Raw genomic sequence first — 24,840 nt, forward strand, 5'->3', positions numbered from 1 at the left:
GAAAAGTACGCCTTCATCATAGCTAATAACCGTCAAAACTTTTTTTTTTCTTTTCCTTTTGATAAAAAAAAAAAACAAGTGGTGTTTGGATGCTTACGTATCTGATTTGGGGTAATACGCAATTTTTGATTCGTTAAAACTACTGAAATTTTAAACTATTTTACAAAATTTATGAATTTAACAAAGTATTTTCGGTTTAAATCATCTTCTTCCTCTTCTTGAGCGTGGTGGTGGTGCTCTCTTTGGACCTTCGTAATGGGTATGTCCCAATGCTTCAACAACACTTTGATTGACCCAATCTAAGCAACGTTGAACTTCATTATCTTCTTTAATATTCTCCAACCTAGCAAGAAGTTGAGCCTTGTGTCTTTTCTTCTCATCGTGTTCTTTCAATTTACGCTTCTTTTGCTCTCTTCTAGCGATCCTACGACCAGGTCTTGATCTCTCCTTCTTGGCTTGTCTTTCAGCAATTCTTTGTCTAATTTCAGCCTCTTTTTGACGTCTCTCTTCAGCTATTTTTTCAGCAGCTGCTATTGATCTTCTTGTTCTTGGTTGTTCCTCTTCACCAACTCCCAAAAATTCCGGTTCTGCAGAGTCTGAACCTGACAAAATTTCAATATCTGAATCGCTAGATGAAGATGATGAAGATTCTTCATCTTCCGAATCTGAAATGATGATTTCACCAATTTCTCTTGTTAATTCTTCTTCATCTTGATTCTTTGAGTCTAATCTGAGTGCTTTACGTCTTGATTGAACACTCGATAAAATTTGATCCTTTACCGTATTCAATTCTTTCAATAGCTTTGTTTCTCTTTCACCCCATGGATTCAACCATTTGAGTAAATCTTCAATTTCACTAGCATTATCATAAAATCTCCAATGCTTTGTGGTTAATAATGGGTCTGGATTTTCTTCAATGATTTTTCTTTGAATTGGTTGTAAATTCTCTGCAGCTGCACCATATTCATCAACTAAGGTACGATTTTCAGTTGAAGATTTGATGTTTCTTTTTTCTTGATCAAATGTAAGTTGGAAAACTTTTTCAGCACTTTCAACAAAATTCTTTGGTAATTTTGGAACTTCATTGATTTCCTCTTGAGTTTCGTTTTCATCCTTTTCTTCATCTTCATCATTTTTGGTCACTTCTTCTCCTTTAATCTTGTCTTCAGAAACTGATTCCATAGTTGATATCCATTCCTTAACTTTTTCTGGAGTCAATTTGAAATGCATAAAAGCATCTTCATTAGTTGGACCTTGAATCCACAATCTACCCATCAAATAAGTTTCATTCAAAAATTCATCATCTTCATCGTCTTCATCTTCGTCTTCGTCTTCATCTGCACCACCATCATTATCTTCATCTGCACCACCACTGCTCTTACCAGAACCACCTAAATTTGGTAAGCCATTGTTTTCAAACCACCAATATCTGTTATATAATCTATCTTTACCAAGATATCTAATTCTTTGAACATCCAATTCAACAATTTTCTTTTCCAAATTTCTTCTTTGTATACGTAAATCTTCAGAAATTTTCAATTGTGCAGTCCGTGCAGCTAATAATGTTGCATATTGTGGATTTATCTTTGAAATCGCCAATTCTTGTTCAGTTGGTTCTTTACTCAGACCTGTTCTTCTTCTTCTCTTTTTGGTTTCAATAGTTTCAGAAGATGGTGTTCCCTGTTGTTGTTGTTGTTGTTGTTGTTGTTGTGACTGTGCCTCATTATTTGCAGAAGATGGGACACTGGATCCAGCACCAGCTAATTCTCTCAATTCTTTATCGGTGTTTTGAGCTCTTTCGAATGCACTTTTATATTCTCTCAATTTTTCTAATCTTTCTCTTCTTAAGTCAGTTGATTCACTCATACATTTATCCAAATACTGCCTTATTGCAGGAGAATTAACCAATAATGAGCAAAGAATGTTTAAAATCTTGATTCTTAAATTTGCTGAAGTTTCTGTCAAGAACTGTGTCAAAATAGCATTTGGAGTAACAGATGTGTCTAATGGAGCTAAAGTTTCAAATGTTTCATTGATTGTAGCTTGGTAATCTTTGATGTCTCTAACCAAATCTAAAACACCGACTAAAATGATTTGCCAGTTTCCATCTTTGAAATTACGTTTTTGTAATCTTTCTTGCCATGAGATTCCTCTATATTCTAGATATTTCTCAACATTATGCTGCTCCTCAACGGCATCTTCAAATTCATCATCATCATCATCATTTTCCTCTTTATCCTCAATTTTATCTTTATCATCTTCTTCAACTTTAGTTCCATTTTCTTTGGTTTCACCTTCTTCCTTCTTGGTATCGGATTGTCCATCGCCATTGGTTTCCTCCTCCGTTTTGACTTCTTTTTTAACCTCTTGTTCTTCTTCATCTTCACCAAAATCAGACATATCAAATTCTTCAGGTAATGTAACTAACAAATCTTGATTTTTTTCACCCATGAATGAAGATAAAACAGCACAAAAGATTTCATCAAGTAGAACACACCGTTTATTTGTGGAATTCCATCTCATTGCTGTTAAGAAATCATCAAATGTAAAAGTATCTAATAGTAATGGAACTCTGTAGACATTCAAAAATGTCCAACTTTCTAAAGCTTCTTGAACACAATCTTCCAGTTGTTTCAACTGATGAGGTTTTGGTCTCTTGATTAAAGAATCTAAAGGTTGGGACAAATCTTCTTCAACAGTTCTTTTCGGTGGTGGTGGTGAAGCTGTCTTGATCATTGTTGGTTTACCCTTATTTGGTGCTGGCAAAATGTTTCTTAGTTTAGAACCATTTGGAACGATAGGAACAAATTTCTTTTCAGGAGTTTTACCATTAGCACTATTCTTTGGGCGAAGTGGCTGAGGAGTTCTTCTTCTAGGTGGAGCTGGTGGTTTTTCCTTGAAATGCGCCAATTCTGGGGGTAATTCTGTTGGGATTCTATATTTTGAAGCATATTTTGATTTAACAATCCATGGAGCTCCAATTTTTGGAGATCTTGAGACGGATAATTTGATAAAAGTCTTAACAAACCATTTCGTAAAGTTTGTTCTATCTCTAGTGATTTGGTTTTCATCAACAACAACTTCAACGTTATCATCACATCTTGAAACTCTATATTGACAATAAGCTGGACGGTAATTATTATTAGCATCAACAACAGCATTGAATTTTGCCTTTTCTCTAATGATACATCTGGTTTTAAAATCATTTTTGTAGTCGTTCAGTCTAATCATAACAGCTTCTCCCGGATAATAATCATTCTTGAAAGTTGTGTAAACATCGTCAACTAATTGATCAATTCTAGGAACAGTACTGAATTGTAAATGTCTCAAAATTGGTTCTTTCAAATGTTCTGGGAAGTTTTTCTCCACGATTTCCATTTCCTTCTTTTCAGATTCATAAGCTTCAAAGAATGTCAAGCACGAATTCCCTGTGATCTCGCACACGAACTTCCTGGTGTTGTAGTAATCTAATCTCTTAAGGTATTCATCATAAGTCAAGAACCATTCTTTAGTGTACGCTATGTACCAACATTTGACGTTCAGGTCGTCTGGCAACGATGGTGGCTCTGGGAAAGGGACTGGTTTTCTCTTGTATAACACCTGTAAACAAACGGGTTAGTATTTGATGATGATCTAAAATCTATTGCGCGTATACTCACCATCTCTTTTTCTTCGCTCTAGATGCTGATGCTCCGTGCCCTTGTGTTTCTAAGTGATGGCGACGTGTTTCTTGTTGACAATTGGAATTTGAAAGTGATTTGATCGATATCAACGCGGTTTTGGTTTTTTTCAAAATTTTACTTGAACGTTTATACCAGGTCGGATTATAAGATCAGTTCTGTGGACATGTCACGTGAGACATTTTTTACCCCCGTATTTTGCTTTTCATCAGCCACAGCTATTCAAAATCCACTAGCCACATACTTCCGAATCAGGAATCTCGCGATGAGCTGTGGCTAGTGAATAGTCTGGTCATGTGACTTGTCAAAAAAATTTACAGAGAGTAAAAAAAAAATACTTCAGTATAGAGTATTAATGATAATTTGAGATACTTTCGAAAACAACATTAGTGTACTTGAATTTCTTTAGAGTTGAATAGCTTCAAAAGATGGATGGACAACAGTCAAACAAGACCCATAGAGGTCAGTCCACCAAAAACACTGCAAAGAAGAAGCTACACACTCAAGGTCATAATGCTAAAGCTTTTGCAGTTTCTGCTCCAAGAAAGCTAGAACGTATGGCTAGAAGATCCCATGATGTGAAAGAAAGAAAGTTACATGTTCCTATGGTTGATAGAACCCCTGATGATGATCCTCCTCCAGTCATTGTTGCTGTTGTTGGTCCTCCAGGTACTGGTAAAACCACATTGATTAGATCATTAGTTAGAAGATTAACAAAACATACTTTAAGTGATATAAATGGTCCTATCACTGTTGTTTCTGGTAAACGTCGTCGTTTAACTTTCATTGAAGTGGCTAATGATTTGAATTCCATGATTGATGCAGCCAAAATTGCGGATTTAGTTTTATTATTGATTGATGGTAATTTTGGTTTGGAAATGGAAACTATGGAATTTTTAAATATTGCTCAACATCATGGTATGCCTAGAGTCCTTGGTGTTACTACACATTTAGATCTATTCAAATCTCAATCAACTTTAAGAACTTCCAAGAAAAGATTAAAACATAGATTCTGGACCGAAGTTTATCAAGGTGCTAAATTATTTTACCTAAGTGGTGTTATAAATGGTAGATACCCAGATAGAGAAATTTTAAACTTGTCAAGATTCATATCAGTCATGAAATTCAGACCTTTGAAATGGAGAAATGAACATCCTTATTTATTGGCTGATAGAATAACAGATTTAACACATCCAGCTTTAATAGAAGCTAATAAAAAAGTTGATAGAAAAGTTGCCATCTATGGTTATTTACATGGTGTTCCATTACCTTCATCAAATGCAAGAATTCATATAGCTGGTGTTGGTGATTATACAGTTTCATCCGTGGAAAAATTACCAGATCCTTGTCCAACTCCATATTTTGAACAAAAATTGGAAGAATTAGAAAGGGAAAGACAAAAACAAGCACTTGAAAATGGGGAAGTTGCAGCTAAAACTACAAGAAGACGTAAGAGATTAGATGATAAACAAAAAATCATTTACGCACCAATGTCTGATGTTGGTGGTGTTCTTGTTGATAAAGATGCTGTTTATATTGATGTTGGTCAAGCTTCTTTTGTCCCAGGTGAAGAGAAAGGTTTTGGTGAAAAAATGGTTACTGGGTTACAAGGTGTTGAAAAAACAATTGATGAAAGATTTAAAGAAGGTCCAGGTTTACAACTTTTCTCTAATAGTAAAAAAATGAATGGGGTTGATGAAGAAGAAGAAGATCAAAGTGAAGACGAGAGTGAAGAAGAGGAAGATGAACAAGAAGGTGTCAATACTGGTAGAGCTTCATTGCGTAAGCCAAGAGTCTATGGTAAACCATTGAATGAGGAAGATGACGTTGATCTAGGTTCTGATGAAGAATTGGAAGATGAAGGTGAAGAAGCTAGACGTCAATTGGTTGAAATTGATTTTGATGAGAACAAAGCCACTGAAGATTATGACTTGGAAAGTGCATCTGAATTAGATGACGATGATGAAGAAGGTGGTTGGAGATCATCCGCTTCAAGATTACAAGGTTCTGTTCAAAGAAAATGGGATATCACAAAGTTGATCTATTTGAATAATATTGATCCAGCTGATGCTATCCGTAGATGGAAGGATGAAGAAGTTGATGAGAATGAATCAGAAGAAGATATTGAAGACGATGAGGAAGATTTTTTCACACAGGCATCAAATGGTGCATCAACTTCAAATCATGATTTAGATACTTCTATTCCACAACTTCCAACTATTGATGAATTGAAAGCCAAATGGAATATTGATAATATCAAAAATTTGCAATCAAGATTTTTCATTTCAACTAAAAGAATTTTAAATAATGAAGATGGTGAAGGTGAAGAAGGTGATGACGATGAAGAATTATATGGTGATTTTGAAGATCTTGAAGAAACTGAAGAACAAGGCGCAAAGCAACCAAGTTCTGATAATGAAGATGGTGATGATTTCCCAGATTTTGATGCTGAAGAGCAAAAAGGTGATGATCAAAGTGAAGGTGATGAAGAGGAAGAAGAAGAGGAGGAAGAAGAGGAAGCATTTGATCCATCATTATCATTAGATGAAAGACGTGCCTTGAATGCTAAAAAGAAGGAAAAATTAAGATTACAATTTGAAGCCGAAGAAGGTGGTCAAGAAGTTGGTATGAATGATTTCGAAAATGAGGAAGATACTTGGTATGACTTGCAAAAAGCCAAAACAGCCAAACAGTTGGATATCAACAAGGCTGAATTTGATGCCATGGATCCTGCAACACGTTCAAGAATTGAAGGTTATAGAGCAGGTTCTTATGTTCGTTTAGTTTTCGAAAAAGTTCCACCTGAACTTATTGAAAATTTTAATCCAAAATTCCCTCTTGTATTGGGTGGGTTATTAGCAAGTGAAGAAAGATTTGGTTATATGAGCGCAAGAATAAGAAGACATAGATGGCATAAAAAAATCTTGAAATCAAATGATCCTTTAATTTTATCACTTGGTTGGAGAAGATTCCAAACTTTACCAGTTTATACAACATCTGATTCAAGAACAAGAAATAGAATGTTGAAGTATACTCCAGAACATGCACATTGTTTCACTGCATTTTATGGTCCATTAGTGGCACCGGGTACAAATTTCTGTGGTGTTCAAGTTGTTGCTAATAGTGATACCACTGGTTCTTTTAGAATCGCAGCTACTGGTACTGTGGAAGAGATTGATACATCAATTGAAATTGTCAAGAAGTTGAAATTAGTTGGTCATCCTTACAAGATTTTCAGAAATACTGCATTTATAAAAGATATGTTTAATTCCAAATTAGAAGTTGCCAAGTTTGAAGGGGCTCAAATCAAGACCGTTTCAGGTATTAGAGGTGAAATAAAACGTGCGTTAAAAGCACCAGAAGGTCATTTCAGAGCTACATTTGAAGATAAGATCATTTTGAGTGATATTATTATCATGAGAACTTGGTATCCTGTTAATGTTAAGAAATTTTATAATCCTGTTAGTTCACATCTATTGAGTGATCATGGTGAATGGAAAGGTATGAGATTAACTGGTCAAATCAGGGCTGCTAATAATATTGAGTTGAAGAATTATCCAAACAGTACTTATGGTAAGATTGAAAGAGCTGAAAGACATTTCAATGGATTAAAAGTTCCTAAATCTATTAAAGCTGATTTACCATTTAAATCACAAATCCATGAAATGAAACCACAAAAGAAGAAGACTTATATGGCCAAGAGAGCTGTTGTTTTGAATGGTGAAGAAAAGAAAGCTAGAGAATTGATGCAAAAATTGGCTACAATTTCAAAAGCTAAAGATGAAAAGAGAAGATCCACAAAAGATGAAAAAAGAAAAGAAAGATTGAAAAAACTTGCCAAATTGGAAGAAACAAAGATTGAAAAAGATAAAGAACGTAAGAAGGAATTTTTTGCTAAAGCTGGTAAGAAGAGAGGTTTCAATGGTGATGAAAGTGGTGGTAAAAAACGTCGTACTTGAGCATATAATTGAATTAAAATTTCGTTGTACATTAGACTCATAAGTGTAGTTACGATAATGATCATTATGATTAATTGTAACACGTTAAATTAAAGAATTATACAAAGTGCAATCCAGGTTTATCTCTTAAATGTATTGTGATAACCATCTAAAGGCTTCACCATAACCTTGTCTCATAACAACAGAACACATGAATAATTCAATTGGTCTTTGGTTTTCAATGGTTATTTTACCTTTACCGGTAGTACCATAAAGACCTAAAGCTTGTCTAACTTCGTTTTCAGAAACGGCTCTTGGAGAATCAATCTTGTTACCCAAGATTAAGAATGGAACTTTTTGTAATTCTTCAATACCTAATAAAGAATCTAATTCGGCTTTTGATTCTTCAAATCTTGCAGGATCAGCACAGTCAACTAAAAAGACGATACCGTTAACATCTGGGAAATAATCTTTCCAAACACGACGAGCTTGTTGATGACCACCTAAATCAAAAGTTGTGAATCTAACAGTACCGATGGCTAATTCTTCTGAAGTTGGATGTAAAGTTGGTTGTAAAGTGGCTAATCTGTCATTCTAAAAAAGTGTGTTAGTGAGCATATTCCCTCTTTGTCTTTATCTTGGTATTTACTCACTTTCAACATGTGTAATAAGGTAGTTTTACCAGCGTTATCTAAACCTAAGAATAACAATTTGGCATGTTTGTTCCATAACCCTAAGGAGGCTAAAACGTCTTGAACTAGAGCGAAGCTGTGTTAGTAAAAGCATATTCAGCTATCTCAAATGTCACTTACACCAGTCAAAGATCCACATGATGATGATACTATCTGATGATTGTAGTTGTTGTTGTTGCTGCGTTGAGGTTGTTTTTGATAATCTGACACTTTTCTGATTCCAATTCGCTGTTCAGATTTTTTTTCCAAAGTGAAATCTGATTTCGCGAATTGTGATTTTCTGGTATCACAGACGAACAAAAAATTGTGGTTTTCAGTTAATAAAGAGGAAAAAAGTTGTATCATTTAGTGCTATGATATTGCGAGTGATTGAGCTTACTATTTTTGGCTCATTTCTTGATTTTATTGGTGCTCTCTGCCTCCATGTTTCGTATAAGAAAATATTGATTCTCTTTTAGGAAACTTTCCTGATTTGGGTATTTAAAATGTTTTTTCTGGTTCAGGTGATACAATACAAAACTCATAACAATTTACAAACTTATACACCATCTTCAGGATTCAATGGCTATATAAAAGGTGTTTTATCCTCTGTTTGAAATCTTTTCAAACTTGATTCTCAACATTAACGGACAAATAGGACCAGCAGGGGTCAATTTCTCTCTCCAAGTTGGATCCAGTTCCAAGTTAAAACTTTCAACAATATATTTAACAAATATTTTAGCTTCAAATAGGGCAAATTTTTCACCAAGACAAGCTCTTCTTCCACCATGGAATGCAGCTAAAGAGCAGTTAATCTTTGCCAACTTGTAATTTTTCAAAACTTCATCATTACTTTCACCCCATCTCTCTGGTTTAAATTCATCTTCATCTCTCCAATGAGAAGAATCACGTCCAGTTGCAAAATTATTATATCCAACATAAGCACCTTTAGGAATATGAATATTTGAGCCCAACAATGTATTTTTGGTGGTTTCTCTGTTAATAATTTGACCCAATGGTGGATACATTCTTAAAATCTCAAACAACACAGAATTTAAAGTCTTTGAAGTTTCAATGTCATCTAATGCGATTGAATCCAATTCATCTCTTAGCTTGTGTTGCCATTCAGGATATTTGGCCAAAACATATAAAATCGAAGTGAAAAACAATTGAGGATTTTCATGGCCTGCAACAAGTATAATAACAGCATTATCAGTAAATTGTTGTTCAGTGATTTTACCCTTTTGTAAAGCTTCATATAACTTGTATCCTGCAATTTCCTTATTGGCACCTGGTTTTGATTGTTCATCTTTAATCTTGTTGGTGAAATAAGATCTAAATTTGTCAACTTCTTCCCTAGCTTTTACTCTTGATGGGATTGGCAACTTATCCAAAAATGGGAAATTCATATAGATTGGTTTGAAAATTTGTGACTTGACAAATTTTAATCGTTGATGCAATTCTTGATCTTTTGAATTATCCAACAATTTGAAATCAACACCAACCATGGATTCACAAATGTTTTGCAAGGCAAATTTTTGTAAAAAATCACCAACAGCCAAGATAGTTGGTTCATCACCAATTTTTTCTTGTAATAACTTAACCAATTTCTTAGAATTCTCAGCAACAGGTGCCTTATTGGGGAATTGAATACTATTTGTTATAACACTTCTATAAAGTTTCCAAACTTTACCATGAGCACTAATCACATTATCACCAGTATATCTAGACAAAACAGCATAAGGAATCTTTTTCTGGTTCCCGCTTTTAGCAAATACATCCTCCTCTTTAAACACTTGTTGTAAATATTCAGGTCTAGTCACCAATATATTCCATCTTGAAGCAAAATAAATCTTTACAGCACCATATTTTTGCAAATGATGTTTTAAATACAATTCATAGATTTGACTTTGATCCAAGTCAGTGTAGGAACCTAAAAAAGACACATAGAATGGGATTGTTGGAATGTTTCTAGGAAAGTTTATAGGAGGAAACACAATAGTAACCACCAAATACGTGACAACCACCAGTGCTAACAACTTGAGCAAATGGGCCAGAGTTTCAAATTCCATTCTTTTTTCCCTTTGAGTCCATCCTTCCCAGAAGAGCACGTAATCAAGACAGCAGCATCGTTTTATATGGCTGATTGGCCCAATTGAGAGTTTTACAAAATGATCGAAAAGCGTGTAAATAATTCACTCGTTTTTTGTTTTGTTTTGTTTTGTTTTTTTTCAGTTGTGTTTGAACGTAAACAAACCAAAAGAACCAAACAAACACGAATCAATGGAAAACGATGTTGAGAATGGACTCTTTGGGTATGGTTTTTGGTGGTTGATCCTGGTTTGATCTTGATGTAGTTACTTGTCTTGAAATTGCAGCTTAACTCAAGGAACTGGCCACATTGGGTTCTCTCATGAGCAAATTTAACTGAACAAGAGACATATCCATAATTCTCATGAGTTGCCTTTATAAACCATTCAATTGTGCTGGGAAAAAAACCAGACAATGAGGTGTCTCTACACTTGATTTCCCGGAATAAACAATGTCAACTTCATCAAGAGACGGTTCAGAAAAACCTTCCAGTATTCAAACTACTGAAGTTGCAAAAGATGAAGCTATAATTTCAAAAGATGTTATTCAAGAATCTCCAACTGCTAAAGATCCTGAAAAGCAACAATTGCCAAACCCTTCTCCAGTTCAATATTCTGCATTCCCACAATCAAGAAAAAATTTCATCTTATTCTTAGTTACAATGGCTGGGTTCTTGGGTCCAGTTAGTGGTAATATCTATATCCCAATATTACCTCAATTACAAGAAGTTTTCCAATGTTCAGAAACTACTATAAATGCAACAGTTTCTGTATTTATGGCTATATTTGCAATTTCTCCTTTATTATGGGCATCTTGGGCAGATTTTGGTGGGAGAAAATTGTTGTATATCACTTCGTTGATTTTTTATATTGTCTCAAATATTTTACTAGCTGCTATTCCTCCAAACATTGGTGCTTTGTTTGTTTTAAGAATTGTTCAAGCTTTTGGTGCTTCAAGTGTCATGAGTGTTGGTGCAGGAACTGTTGCTGATATTATTGAACCAAAAAATCGTGCAAAGGCTATAAGTTATTTCATGTTGGGTCCACAATTGGGGCCTATTTTAGGTCCAATTTTATCTGTTATTGCATCTGGTGGTGAATGGAGATGGATTTTTGGATTTTTAGCTATTTATGGTGGTGTTGTTTATTTATTGATTCTATTTATGTTGCCAGAAACTTTACGCTATCTTGTTGGTAATGGAGAAGTTTATAATTCATCAACCAATTCTTTCTCCTCATGGTTTACATTTCCAAAGCATTTCAAACAACCTAAATTGATTGAAGATTCATCAAGATTTCCAAAACCTCCAAAACCAAGTTTGAAAAACTATTATCACATTTTGAAATATAAACCTGTCTTGTTGTGCTCAATTAATGCTGGTTTATTATTTGCAACTTTTTATGGTATGAGTGTTACATTTGCTAGAGTTTTACAAGATAATTATGGTTTCAATTCATTACAAAGAAGTTTTGCATATGTGTGTCCTGGAGTTTCATTAATTAGTGGCTCATTAATAGGTGGTCGTCTAAGTGATTATTTGCGTAAAAGAATGATTGCTAAAGATCCAACACACTATGTTCCAGAGCATCGTTTCTCGTTGCAGTTGGTTGGTTTACTCATATCAATGGCTGGGATCCTTGGCTATGGTTGGTTGGTTGATAAACATGTTCATGTGGCATCAGTATTTGTGTTTACATTTTTAGGAGGTTTTGGTATGACTTGGGTTTTCGTCACTACAACAACTTATTTAACTGAATGTTCTACAAAGCAACCAGCTACAAATGTGGCCATTGGGAATTTTTTCAGAAATGCTGCTGCTGCTATCTCATCTGTAATTATTGATCAACTTATTAAAAAGATGGGATTTGGCTGGTGTTTTACAGGGTTGGCATTGATTGATTTGATTGGGATCGGATTTGTTGTAATTTTGATGATTTATGGACCAAAATGGAGAAGAGAATGGGAGGAATCACAAGGGCATTAAGTAGCTTTTGTATTTGATAATATCTGTTTTTTTCAAACTGTTTTCATCTTCACCTTTTGTTTATTACATGTACAATGGTTTTGTTTTGGTAGACTGGTCTCTCAAATTTGTTGATTACTTTAATCTTATAATCCAACGCGCTCGATGTTCTACGCCAATCTGCACAAATATAACAGATAACGCAAGATGGATCAGTCGTCTCACTATTCTTCTCAACGCTACGTCAATCTCATGAGAAGGAGAATCCCAGTCTGAAATGGTATAAGACTATAAGTATAATCAGTTTCCATTCCTTTCCAAAGACAAACTAAAAAAAACAGAATAGCTCTGCTCGTAAAAATGTGTGCACATTATGCATTTCGCGACAAAAATGGGTTTAGCATCCAGTCAACATCAATGTTGTTGAAAAGACCGTGTGGTTTAGGCTATGACACTGCTACATCATGGTGTTTTGAAGGAATGAGGTTTATCAGATTGGATGAAGGTGGTTTCCAAAAAAGGGATACTGATTGCAAGCCCTTCCGTATCTTGGACTCAACGCCAAGATCTTTGGGACTTATTCACTATTTTGAACCACCTTCAATTTTTAAAGATCAAGGTTTTTTGCTAGATGATGAAATGATTAAATGTCCAATTCCTAAAAACTTACCCAATTTCCAGGAATATGTTATACATCATGGAAGAACTTTCATAGAAGAGAATAGTGCCAATGTTGCGAGAAATCATTGGAGACCAGGAGCAGACGTGGTTGATAATACTGAGAATAATCCAAAACAACTGGCTGGCTTTGAAGTGGCATACTATAGGCTGGTGAATGTCGATGTTCAGACTTCTATTTTGAAAATTTTGAATGGCCTAAGAATGAATAACGCTTTAGCTACTGGAACAACTACTTTTGAAAGGCTCGATGACTTTACCGATCCAACACTTAGTTTCGAGAAGTTTCAAAAACATGGGTTTTGCTTGCAAGTTGAAAGCACTGGTAAACTTGCAATAACTTTTGAAAGGGTTGAAAAATTATTATTATTCATGATTGAAGATCTTTTTGCAAAAGATCATAATGAAGAATACATTGATAAGAAAGTTGCAGAGCAAAGAGCATCAATTGCATTTTGCAGGTTAAAATGTCGGAAAGGAGCACCAGAGACAACATGTCCAATAACTATAGTCAAACACTTGACAGCAAGCTTGAGGGATCTATTATGGAATCTTACTAAAACTCTGATGCATAATGATGATATGATTTTGAGTGATATCGGAAGTCGTAACATATATACTGGACGTGTTATTTCCAAGAAGAAGCTTACTCTGTACATGTATCCTGACTTGGTTCTTAATTCTGCAAGAAATTCAGTCATTACAGAGCCTTCAGAAGCTACTTCTGTCACATCTAATGCTCCATTACTTGTTTCTCCATTTGTTCCACCGCCTTCTTATGAAGAATCTCTGAACAATGGCTGAACAGTGTATCCCAATATACAATCTTTCATCAGACACCAACACATTGTAATTACTCACCACAAATCGCAGTTCCATGTTGAACAAAGACACAATTCAAAGTGCTCTTCCATGAGTTTTCGCGAATATAGTTTATGTAATCACTTTTTGAAACAATTGTTTCCAAAAGGTAAACAAGAGGTTAATTGAGCAAATTTAAAATCACCAGTAGAAAGATCACAATGAATTTGGCTGTTGGGGATTGGCTGTTGCAAAATGTGTAATTCAATAATTGACTCTATATTGGACTGTGGTCTTGGTTGGGTTATATAAAGACAAGAAAAGGCATCTACAATTGATTCTGTGAATTGATTAGTTGTAACTTACGTTTAATCATGTCCAAAGAACTAAATGTTGATGTAGAGGCAAAATCAGAAGATGAGAATTCACATTCTATAGATCAAGAAAATGATGGGTCTATATGGACCAAAAAAAAGTTTATAGAGCTTGGTTGTTATTGTGCTTCACAACAGGTCCAGTTGCATCAATGTCAAGAACTTATGTTCCTGCAGCGATTCAATCAGCTGGTAGAATAGTTGGTAAGACTAAAAAAGGTGGTAAATGTTCATCAAGAGGAAATGATTGCTTTGTGAAATTTGGTGCTGGTACGGTTCATTATTCGTCTTATGTGTTGTATTTGAAAGCAATTTATACAGCACTCGAAGGTTTATTAGCTTTATTACTTATGGGACTTGCTGATTATTCAAATTACCGGAAATGGATGCTGATCATTTCTGTTGCATTATATGGCTGTTTTGCCCTACCCTTTGCTGGGCTAACTGGTGGCACATACTCTGATTTAAAAGGATTAAGTGCCTTATATGGTTTGTTGAATGTTGATAATGCAATTTATCAAATCTTGGAAGGGTCATATATACCATTGTTTATGAGAGCTGCAGCTCCTATGGATGATAAGAAATCTGTTCCTGAAGAAGTTCGTCGTGATATGGTTTTGAAAAGAGGCTCTACAGTTAGTGTGATGGGATTATTTTTAGGTAATTGTGGTGGGATGACTGCCTTGTTGATTGGTATCATAATCTCATATGGAAGAGGTACTCCTAAAGAAGATGGTTATCATAATTTCTTGTTAGCAATCACAATTGCTGGGTGTGTCACTGTGGTTTTTTCAATAATTTCTGCATTCTTTATACCAAGCACAAATGGTAAAGTTCTTCCTAAAGATGAATTCATATTATTACTAACTTTTAAAAGAATGCTATCATTAATTAAGCAGATTCGTCGTTATCCAAATGCTTTTATCCTGTGTATTGCTTGGGTTATATGGAATGTAAGTTTCAACAATTTCATGAGTGTTTGGGTTCTTTTATTTAGATCCACACTGGGTATTGGGAATTCTGATAGTGAATATGCTGTTTATACCTGGATGTCATATGTTGTTGCATCGATTGGATCTTTAGCATGGATGTTTGCCTACCCAAGAACACCTCTGAATATCAAGACATGGGGTTATATTTTCCTCTCCTTTTCATTGTTTACAAACTTTTGGGGATGCTTGGGTATTAACAATAATACAAAAGTTGGTTTCAAACATAGATGGGAGTTTTGGTTATTTGAGGTGTTGTATTCTTCTTCAAGCTCAGCACTAAGATCATTAAATAGAACAGTGTACAGTTCAATTCTACCAGAAGGTGAAGAAGCTCAATTTTTTGGATTAGAAGTCATGTTGGGTGTCGCAGTGGGCTGGATTGGTGATTTGGTTAATGCAACTATTCAGGATAGAACTGGGAATGATAGGTTCCCATTCTTACCAAACTTATTTCTTGTCTTGATATCAATTGTTTTGTTCAAGTTGTGTGATACAGAACAAGGCATGAAAGATGTTAATAAAGTCGTTGAAGAAACCACTCTAGAGAATGTCTCCGAAGTTGATAATGCTGAGTGTAAGTGAACTCATTGATCAAAATGTATAGTTTTGAAACTCGAGGAATATCTTTCAGATGTAAAATGTTAACAGATATTACTGAACTACATTGTAGTTTGATGATATTTGAAAAAATTCAAGGTTTTTGCATTTTTCAAGATGAATCAATTGATGATTTGTTTCACTCATTGAATATCATCAAGAGAATGCTTAGACCAAAAGTTTTACCACTTTTTATTAAATCAGTGATATATTTTTGGATGATAAGTTGAAAGTAGTATTTGGCAATGCCCGTTATTTTTCCAATAAGACTTTACAGACGTTATTATCCAAATCCATTACACTTCCCTATTACCAGCCATAAGCTACTGAAGTAGTCAAACAAAGTAACGGACAGCTAAAATTAATATAGAATCCATGGCCTTCAACCTTATCCCATTAACTGGCAGTCCCCTTTGTATTGTTAATAACTAGATGGCCGCACTGTTTACCATCGTGTCAAGCGTCTCCCATGGTGCTTTCAATGTCAGGATACAACCAGTTCTTGCTGATATTCCCCAGTAGTACTAAACCCTATTACTGAAAACAACCAAGCATATTAACGCAGTAATGCCAAGGTTACAGGACCTTCCAACACTACACCTTCTTGAAATGATTTTGTAGAAAGTATCTTTTTTTGCTCCAAATAAAACAAAAAAAATAGATCAAACTTCGCCAAAATGACTAATATATTATGTAATAACAGCTTATACTAAGACTCAAAACACCAACAATTTGGCTCTTGAAACGCTGAAAAACAGCATATATGGATAAACATTAACAGAGAACATTTCTTTTAGTGATATAGGCCCGTTCTCACTCAATCACCAGTCAATTGGCACTGTGTTTCTCCCAAATCTGGATCCCTATAATTTTTTTTCAGTTTTCGCGCGCGTTCAAAGAAAGAAAAAAGCGATCGAAATCATATTGAACACTTGTATCAAAAGGGATCAGGCACCATCCATTAGCAGACCAACCACCAATCACCAACTACCATTGCGTGAGACCATCGATAGTTTCCAAGAGTGTACTGGTCTGATCAGCTGCTGTCATGAAGTTAGACGTCAAGGTACGTGAGCTCCCCTTTAGCTGGCGCCCTCCTGCCAACTGTGTGTTGTTGTTGTTGTTGATACTAACCCAATGTCTAGAAACAATTCAGTTCCAGGACTGATAGAGTCAAAGGAATCGATTTCCATCCAACTGAACCATGGGTATTGACTACTCTTTATTCTGGTACGTGTTGATCTCGAAATATCCAAGGAATAAACCACTAACAACATTCATATAGGTCGTGTTGAAATATGGTCATATGAAACTGGTGTAAGTATAATTTGACATGACAAATGATGAGAAAAACACTAACCTTATTCCCCAAGACTAAAATAAAATCCATTGATGTTGCTGAAGTTCCAGTTCGTTCTGGTCGTTTCATTGCTCGTAAGAATTGGATCGTTGTTGGATCTGATGATTTCCAAGTTAGAATCTATAATTACAACACTGGTGAAAAAGTCGCCCAATTTGAAGCACATCCTGATTATATTCGTTCGATCGCTGTTCATCCAACTCGTCCTTATGTCCTAACATCTTCAGATGATATGACCATTAAATTATGGAATTGGGATAACAATTGGAAATTGGAACAAACTTTTGAAGGTCATAATCATTATGTTATGTCATTAGCTTTCAATCCAAAAGATCCAAATACTTTTGCATCTGCTTGTTTAGACCATACTGTTAAAATCTGGTCATTAGGTAACAATGTTCCAAATTTCACTTTGAATGCCCATGAACAAAAAGGTGTCAATTATGTCAGTTATTACCCACAATCAGATAAACCATATTTAATCACTTCTTCAGATGATAGAACTATTAAAATCTGGGATTATCAAACAAAATCCGCAGTTGCCACTTTAGAAGGTCATTCTTCAAACGTTTCATTTGCAATTTTCCATCAAGAACTACCGATCATCATTTCAGGTTCAGAAGATGCCACAATTAAAATTTGGAATTCAAACACTTATAAATTGGAGAAAACTTTGAATTACGGCCTCGATAGAGCTTGGTGTATATCTTCTCATAAAAATTCAAACTCTTTAGCTATTGGGTTTGATGCAGGTTTTGCCGTTTTACAATTAGGTAATGATGAACCACGTTTATCAATGGATCCAGTGGGTAAATTAATCTGGGCTAAAAATAATGAAGTTTATAGCTCTGTTATCAAAGGAAATGAACAAGTTGAAGATGGTGAAACTTTACCATTATCATCAAAAGATTTAGGTTCTGTGGAAATTTTCCCAACTTCTTTAAAACATTCACCAAATGGTCGTTTTGTTACTGTTACTGGTGATGGTGAATACATCATTTATACAGCTTTAGCTTGGAGAAATAAAGAATATGGTTCTGCTTTAGATTTCGTTTGGGCTCAAGATCCAAATATCTTTGCCATTAGAGATGCACAAAATCAAATAATTATTCATAAAAATTTTAAACCAAAACCAAATGGTGAAATTGATTTCCCATATAATGTTGAAAAATTATATGGTGGTTCATTATTAGGTGTTAAATCTGATGAATTTGTTGCATTCTATGATTGGGAATCAAGTGAATTAGTTAGAAGAATTGATGTTGATGCAACTGATATAGTTTGGTCAGAATCTGGTGAATTGGTTTTGATTGTTTCATCAGATGCATCATATGCTTTGAAATTTGATAAAGATATCTTTGTGGAAGCTTTAGAAGCTGGTAACATTGATCCAGAAGATGGTGTTGAAGATAGTTTTGAAGTTTTATATGATGTTAATGATTCAGTCACATCAGGTAAATGGGTTGGTGATGTTTTCATCTTCACAACAAGCACAAACAGATTAAACTATTTAGTTGGTGGTAAAACTTATAACATTGCACATTTTGATAACACTGCTTATTTATTAGGTTATTTGGCTCGTGATAATAAAGTTTATGTTGCTGATAAAGATATCAATGTTTCAAGTTATCATTTATCATTAGCTGTCTTGGAATATCAAACTTTAGTATTGAGAGGTGAATTAGAACAAGCTAATCAAGATTTATTACCAAGTATTGAAAAAAATGATTTATTGAAAATTTCAAGATTTTTAGAAGCTCAAGAATATTTAGAAGAAGCTTTACAAATTTCACCAGATTCTGAACAAAAATTTGAAATTGCCTTGAAGATTAAAGATTTTACCACTGCGAGAACAATTGCCTCTGAGGAAAACACTGAACATAAATGGAAATCATTAGGTGATTTAGCATTATCATCTTTCAAATATAAATTAGCTATTGAATCCTTCCAAAAAGCAAATGATATTGAAAGTTTATTATTATTATACACTTCATTCAATGATAAGAAACATTTGAGTGAATTGGCTGAACAGGCTAAAGCCAAAGGTAAATACAATGTTGCCTTTAATGCTTATTACACAATAGGTGATATTCCAAAAGCTATTGAATTGTTGAACATAAGTAAAAGATACACTGAAGCATCATTTTTAGGATTAACTTATGGTGCTGATGTTTCCAAGTCTGTTGAAAACTGGAAAGCTGATTTAGTTAAACTTGGTAAAGGTTCGATTGCTGAAAGAATATCCATACCAGAATCTCCATCAAAACCATCACAACAAGAAGATTTGGTTGATTTGAATGATGATGATGATGAGACTCCACAAGAAGAAGCAGAAGTTGACGAAGAAGTCGAAGTTGAAGAACCTGTTGCAGTTGAATTGGAGAAACCTTTAGAGCCTGAACCAACTAGAGAAGAAGAGGAAGAGGAGGACTTTGAAGATGCTGCATCTGAATAGATGTCCCCATTTCAATTGAATTCTAAAAAAAACACTGTCATATGATTTAGATAATCATTTTATATTATTATTTTTTGTAATTTTGAAATTTGTTTGAAAAAGAAGTATTTGTTTTGAGTACAAAGTCTGTAAAATTAAGTATATTTACATGGGGATCATCAATTCATTAACTAAATACATCAACTTTATCAACATTCTTTCTTTTGTTGAGACACACGAAATAATATTCTTTTGATTCAGGTCTACTTGCAACTGGTTTATCTCTATGAACTTTTTCGAAAACTTTCTTTAATCTGTTTTCTAAACTTTTATCTTCTGAACCTGAAAAGAATTTACAAACAAAAGAGCCTCTTGGCTTTAACAAATCGATAGCAAGAATCAAAGCAGCATCGCAAAGGTTCTTTCAATGTGTTAGTAAAACTTCTCGTACTTCAAAGTAAATATAAACTTACCATGCTTGCATCATGATCTTTTGCAACCAATCCACTAGTATTTGCCATCCTAAAAAAAGCCATATTAGTTGTGTTGTTCCAAAATTTTTCAGGAGGTATTAGTGGAGCATACATATCACTTATGACAACATCTAGGGGATATCTAAATTTTTTCTTCAACTCAACATCATCAAGATTTGGATTATCACGTAATTCAGCCTCAATGTAACTTGGATGATTTAAAACATCTTCAGTATCTAGTTCATCACTTGGATCAACAAAGTAATTCCGTATCAATGTGTGAGTTTTTTTACTCAAGATGTTTGCTTGGATAGCTGAGGCCCCTTTTGGAGGAGTAGCAGGAATTATATCAACACCCAATATATGACCATGTGGTGATGTTCTTTTAACTGCAACTTGTGTCCAAGCACCAGGTGCAAACCCTAAATCAACAACGTTTTGACCAGATCTGAAAATGTTGTACTTATCATCGATTTGCATTAACTTGAAAGCAGCTCTTGATTTGTATTCTTGAAATTTGGCTTCTTTTGTATAATGATCAGATTGAGCCCTTTGAACCCATCTTTTAGAACTAGCACCTTTTGCAGAGTAATGCCTTATTGTTTGGAAAACTGACCTCACTAGAGGCTCATTCCTTGTAAATAGAAGCATCATCCAGCAATGCTTCAGCAAATTAACCACCAGTTATATCAAGGCTTTCGAACCGTGTTTACGTATTGTTAAACTCGAATGGACGCGTAATCAGATCTGTCACATAATTTAACCATCTTTTAGGGCACGTTCGCGAATATCACTTTTGTCACGTGATGTAAACCACCACCATACTTGGTTAAGGCACTCGATGACAACGAATAAAATTGACAAATAAGAAAGACAAATAAGAGCTGAATGGAAAATATGGGAATCCTACACAGTCAGATATATTGCATATTTTTGTGCATATTCACTTATATATTGTATATACTTTTGTTCTCGTTCAACCACTCTTCTGCTATGTACATTTGTTACTTGACAAATTGTGACTGTGACTGACATTTTTCAGTTTTTCATTGATGTTCGGATGCAATACTTTTTTTTTTCTTTTCCATCTGGTGAAAAATTTGGTGAAGCTCATCTTCATGATTTTACCTAAATTACTTAAAAGAAGCTATCCGTCGCAAAACCTCATCAGGACCACCAAGTTATTGGAAGACAGATAATCTTAGATACTCAAAATGTCTAAAATCACTAACGCTCAAGTCCGTACTCACGTTAAGGATATCTTAGAATACTCCAACACCACTAAAAAGAGAAACTTTTTAGAAACCGTTGAATTACAAGTTGGTTTGAAAAACTATGATCCTCAAAGAGATAAACGTTTCTCTGGTACTTTGAAATTACCTCAAGTTCCAAGACCAAACATGTCCATCTGTATCTTCGGTGATGCTTTCGATGTTGATCGTGCTAAATCTATTGGTGCTGATGCCATGTCTGTTGATGATTTGAAAAAATTGAACAAGAACAAAAAATTAATCAAAAAATTAGCTAAGAAATACAATGCTTTCGTTGCTTCAGATGTTTTGATTAAACAAGTTCCAAGATTGTTAGGTCCTCAATTATCAAAAGCTGGTAAGTTCCCAACCCCAGTTTCTCATAATGATGATTTATACGCTAAAGTTCAAGAAGTTAAATCAACCATCAAATTCCAATTGAAAAAAGTTTTATGTTTAGCTGTTGCCGTTGGTAACGTTGAAATGGAAGAAGATGTTTTAGTTAACCAAATCTTAATGGCTACCAACTTCTTGGTTTCTTTATTGAAAAAGAACTGGCAAAATGTTGGTTCTTTAGTCATCAAATCTTCAATGGGTCCATCTCACAGATTATACTAAGCGTAACTCGCTTTGACTGAAGAACGGGAGGGTGAAAGTTTATAACGATAGTAATGAATTTTTATTCTTTAATAGATTTTTGAAAAATTGTAGATTATTGTATAGCAGCGGATTCATGCGGCTCAACCGTTATTTGTCAAACAGTTTCGCGAATCTGAAGGACTCCACTAAAAAGCAATAAAAAAATTCAGAATGTGTAAACAAACACGAGATCAAGAGCCAAAAAACGTTTCAGAAGTTGAGATTTGGTTCGATATTGTTCAGTTGTTCTACTTAGTGTCATTTGTTTTGCCTTCAGCTGGTTATCACAAAAGAGAACGTGATTTGTTTGATTAGAATTGCTTGATCTGTTGTTTAAGCGCCCGCAACATTCCAATAGAATTAACAAGTATTAAATGATCAAAAGACTGGAGTCTGTTGAGGACATGTCAGATATTCCAATAAGGAATATGGATACGTTCCGTGATGCTCCTGCTGAACCTCCAAGTGCCACGCTGATGTCGCCTTCCCAGAGCAAGATTGCTGATATTGATGTTGATGAGTTTTTCCAACAAGATGATTTTAATCTAACTGAAGTTGATTCCATGATGGCCTTAACAATACTAAACTATTTGATTCGTTTGCTCGTGATACGGTGTCAAGATGAATGTGAAAGCCCAGTTGATGCTTTAAGTGACCTCCCCAGTCCGCCATTAGGACCTGAAGAGATTGATGATTGTCCATTATCACCACGCAAAACAAACTCCCGTTCTTCAGATAGTCAAGGTGAAACTCAGTTTCTGGAGAATACTCCAGATGTTAATGAATCAAACAAGAATCCTACTTCAAAGCTTATGCAAAATAAGATCCTTGCAAAAAGATTTTCTTTGAAATCAAATCCTCCAGTTACTGTTGAAGAATATTTGGAAAGAATCAATCAATACTGTGGTCTATCTACTGCTGTTTACCTTACAACATCACTTTACCTATTTAAGCTTGTCCGGAGAAACGAAGTTTTAAAACTAAATGATTTGAATATCCACAGAATATTGATCGCTGCTTTGAGGATAAGTTGTAAAACAGTGGAAGATATGAATCATAGACAAACATTCATTGCAAAGATAGGTGGTGTCAATAATAAAGATCTACTTTCATTAGAAATTTCATTTTTGTTTTTATTAAAGTTTGAATGTCAAGCTAATGAAACAATTTTAACAACTTTTTTACGTGATATGAAAATTTTGCATCAAGAATCAAAATGATTCGATCCAATACTTTTTTTTGCATGGGATTATATGTTATGGAGTATAGTCATTTTATGATTTTGTTTATTTGTTATTTTCAAGGTGCTGTTGTTCAGCACTTTTTTTGTACGGCGGTACTTTTTTTTTGGTTTTGTGTAATATTGCTAGATCTCAACGTCTAGAGAAATTAAGATGGATTTTTCAGTCAAATGGCTTTAAAAAAAAGCTTTAAAATATATTGAAGGAGTTTTCATTGTGGTTAAACAAATATGTGGGTGCTGTTACGGTTCATTTTGTTATGTCTATTTTTTACTTTGGCACGATCAACATGGTATTCCTCAGAACATAGGATATGTGATCCAACTGGAACTTCGTGGATACCCTATAGTGGATTCAAAATCAATAGACAATATGTTGTGAAAGATTTGAAACCTCCAATGTTGCATTTTGTTTCTTTGTCTCATTGTCATCAAGGTGAATTAGACTATGAAAGATTAACAAGAACTGGAAGAGAAACTGATATTGAATGGGATAAGCCGATTTGTATGTTTACTTCTGATAAATTGAAGAAACTATATAATACCCAGACAAATGACAAATCTTTAGATGATAAAAATGATAAAAATGATAAAAATGATAAAAATGCTAACATAAGGTTGGTAACAGATGTTCCTCATAAACCACACAGTATTGATTTGTCTCACTTGAAACCATCTCGTGTTCAAAAAAGATCAAAATTAAAACAAGGTTTTAATGAATTTTTGAGGAAAATATCATCCAAATTGAGGTTTATTGAATATACTGATGATTCCTTGGTGACCAACTTACAAAATCTATCTCCATTGTCTTATAAGGGGTTCGGTACTGGTGATCTTGATGACTTGAAATGTTACAAATTAGCTAGAAGAAAAAAATATGCCAAAAGAGAAATGATGATTTATGCACCATACACTTGGGTTGGTGGGATTTTTGAATGTCAAGTTTCTCAAGAGGCTAAAGAGCATTACCTCAAAAGTCTTCAAGATTCAAGAGATTTCATCAAACCCTTTGATTTTAGATGTGAAGGAAATAATTCAAGACCACTTTTCCCTTTAATTGCAGATGATGTTACAAATCAATGGATTGAAAAAGAGAGAGGTTTCACATTTTCTCAAAGAATTCCCTACCTATATTCCCCTGGCTTGTTGGATTTCAGATATGGTAAACCTGCAAAAGCTTTGGGATTGAAAAGTGATACTATCATCTTTGATGACCATTCAACGCATCAAAAATCTCAGGATGCTTTGCCTTATGATAAATGGACATTAGAACTTGAAGTTAACGAAGATTACCATTATGAAGCAAATGATATTGATCTGTTGACAGATGCTGTTACTCAATCAACTAACTTAATTCATCATTTTTTGAAATCTGAGCATAGATATTCACCATGGGAATGGGATATTCCTGAATTGATAGGGCCTGATCAAGATAGTTTGTTATACTTGGAGCAAAAGTTCTTCAGTATACTAGGTAAAATGAAAGATAAAAAGCTAGGGTCAAAAATGGTGATGCATTTGCAAGAGCATTGGGATAATTTAACTTTATCAACAGAGCAATTTAGGTATAATGGGAAATAGAATGTTAATAATTACACAGTTAATGACTCGTAGTGAAAAACTTTGTTAAAAATATATATAACACAATGTTGAAACAAA

At 34.4% G+C, this 24,840-nt stretch overlaps 11 protein-coding genes across 11 annotated transcripts; 8 read left to right on the forward strand and 3 right to left on the reverse strand.

Moving 5' to 3' along the window:
* Positions 1–201: 201 nt before the first annotated feature.
* WICANDRAFT_56630 (uncharacterized protein) lies at positions 202–3,726 on the reverse strand (the record flags this gene model as incomplete). The annotated part of the gene is made up of 4 exons (XM_019182785.1): positions 3,660–3,726; positions 1,744–3,600; positions 501–1,680; positions 202–386 (listed from the first exon to the last, which is right to left on the reverse strand). Exons 1-4 carry the CDS (start codon positions 3,660–3,662, stop codon positions 202–204), a joined length of 3,225 nt encoding a protein of 1,074 aa, XP_019037261.1. The 5' UTR covers positions 3,663–3,726.
* A 382-nt stretch (positions 3,727–4,108) lies between these two features.
* BMS1 (GTPase BMS1) lies at positions 4,109–7,639 on the forward strand (the record flags this gene model as incomplete). The annotated part of the gene is made up of 1 exon (XM_019185857.1): positions 4,109–7,639. The coding sequence occupies one exon, from the start codon at positions 4,109–4,111 to the stop codon at positions 7,637–7,639; it is 3,531 nt and encodes a 1,176-aa protein (XP_019037262.1).
* Positions 7,640–7,765: 126 nt separating this feature from the next.
* Positions 7,766–8,449, reverse strand: SAR1 (Arf family GTPase SAR1; the record flags this gene model as incomplete). The annotated part of the gene is made up of 3 exons (XM_019182180.1): positions 7,766–8,212; positions 8,272–8,375; positions 8,431–8,449. The coding sequence occupies 3 exons, from the start codon at positions 8,447–8,449 to the stop codon at positions 7,766–7,768; spliced, it is 570 nt and encodes a 189-aa protein (XP_019037263.1).
* A 442-nt stretch (positions 8,450–8,891) lies between these two features.
* Positions 8,892–10,361, reverse strand: DIT2 (putative cytochrome P450; the record flags this gene model as incomplete). Its single annotated transcript, XM_019185858.1, has 1 exon — positions 8,892–10,361. The coding sequence occupies one exon, from the start codon at positions 10,359–10,361 to the stop codon at positions 8,892–8,894; it is 1,470 nt and encodes a 489-aa protein (XP_019037264.1).
* Positions 10,362–10,831: 470 nt separating this feature from the next.
* DTR1 (Dtr1p) lies at positions 10,832–12,364 on the forward strand (the record flags this gene model as incomplete). Its single annotated transcript, XM_019185859.1, has 2 exons — positions 10,832–10,871; positions 10,986–12,364. 2 exons carry the CDS (start codon positions 10,832–10,834, stop codon positions 12,362–12,364), a joined length of 1,419 nt encoding a protein of 472 aa, XP_019037265.1.
* A 339-nt stretch (positions 12,365–12,703) lies between these two features.
* Positions 12,704–13,825, forward strand: WICANDRAFT_80219 (uncharacterized protein; the record flags this gene model as incomplete). The annotated part of the gene is made up of 1 exon (XM_019185020.1): positions 12,704–13,825. One exon carries the CDS (start codon positions 12,704–12,706, stop codon positions 13,823–13,825), a length of 1,122 nt encoding a protein of 373 aa, XP_019037266.1.
* Positions 13,826–14,282: 457 nt separating this feature from the next.
* Positions 14,283–15,770, forward strand: WICANDRAFT_34744 (MFS transporter; the record flags this gene model as incomplete). Its single annotated transcript, XM_019182224.1, has 1 exon — positions 14,283–15,770. One exon carries the CDS (start codon positions 14,283–14,285, stop codon positions 15,768–15,770), a length of 1,488 nt encoding a protein of 495 aa, XP_019037267.1.
* Positions 15,771–16,833: 1,063 nt separating this feature from the next.
* SEC27 (coatomer subunit beta') lies at positions 16,834–20,000 on the forward strand (the record flags this gene model as incomplete). The annotated part of the gene is made up of 4 exons (XM_019180320.1): positions 16,834–16,851; positions 16,931–17,015; positions 17,071–17,102; positions 17,159–20,000. The coding sequence occupies 4 exons, from the start codon at positions 16,834–16,836 to the stop codon at positions 19,598–19,600; spliced, it is 2,577 nt and encodes an 858-aa protein (XP_019037268.1). The 3' UTR covers positions 19,601–20,000.
* Positions 20,001–21,266: 1,266 nt separating this feature from the next.
* WICANDRAFT_80223 (60S ribosomal protein uL1) lies at positions 21,267–21,920 on the forward strand (the record flags this gene model as incomplete). Its single annotated transcript, XM_019185021.1, has 1 exon — positions 21,267–21,920. One exon carries the CDS (start codon positions 21,267–21,269, stop codon positions 21,918–21,920), a length of 654 nt encoding a protein of 217 aa, XP_019037269.1.
* A 449-nt stretch (positions 21,921–22,369) lies between these two features.
* On the forward strand, positions 22,370–23,161 carry WICANDRAFT_80224 (cyclin family protein; the record flags this gene model as incomplete). Its single annotated transcript, XM_019185022.1, has 1 exon — positions 22,370–23,161. One exon carries the CDS (start codon positions 22,370–22,372, stop codon positions 23,159–23,161), a length of 792 nt encoding a protein of 263 aa, XP_019037270.1.
* A 251-nt stretch (positions 23,162–23,412) lies between these two features.
* WICANDRAFT_80225 (uncharacterized protein) lies at positions 23,413–24,762 on the forward strand (the record flags this gene model as incomplete). Its single annotated transcript, XM_019185023.1, has 1 exon — positions 23,413–24,762. One exon carries the CDS (start codon positions 23,413–23,415, stop codon positions 24,760–24,762), a length of 1,350 nt encoding a protein of 449 aa, XP_019037271.1.
* Between the last annotated feature and the right edge of the window lie 78 nt (positions 24,763–24,840).

The sequence above is a fragment of the Wickerhamomyces anomalus genome, assembly GCF_001661255.1.
Source record: "Wickerhamomyces anomalus NRRL Y-366-8 unplaced genomic scaffold WICANscaffold_5, whole genome shotgun sequence".
Lineage (NCBI taxonomy): Eukaryota > Fungi > Ascomycota > Saccharomycetes > Phaffomycetales > Wickerhamomycetaceae > Hansenula > Hansenula anomala.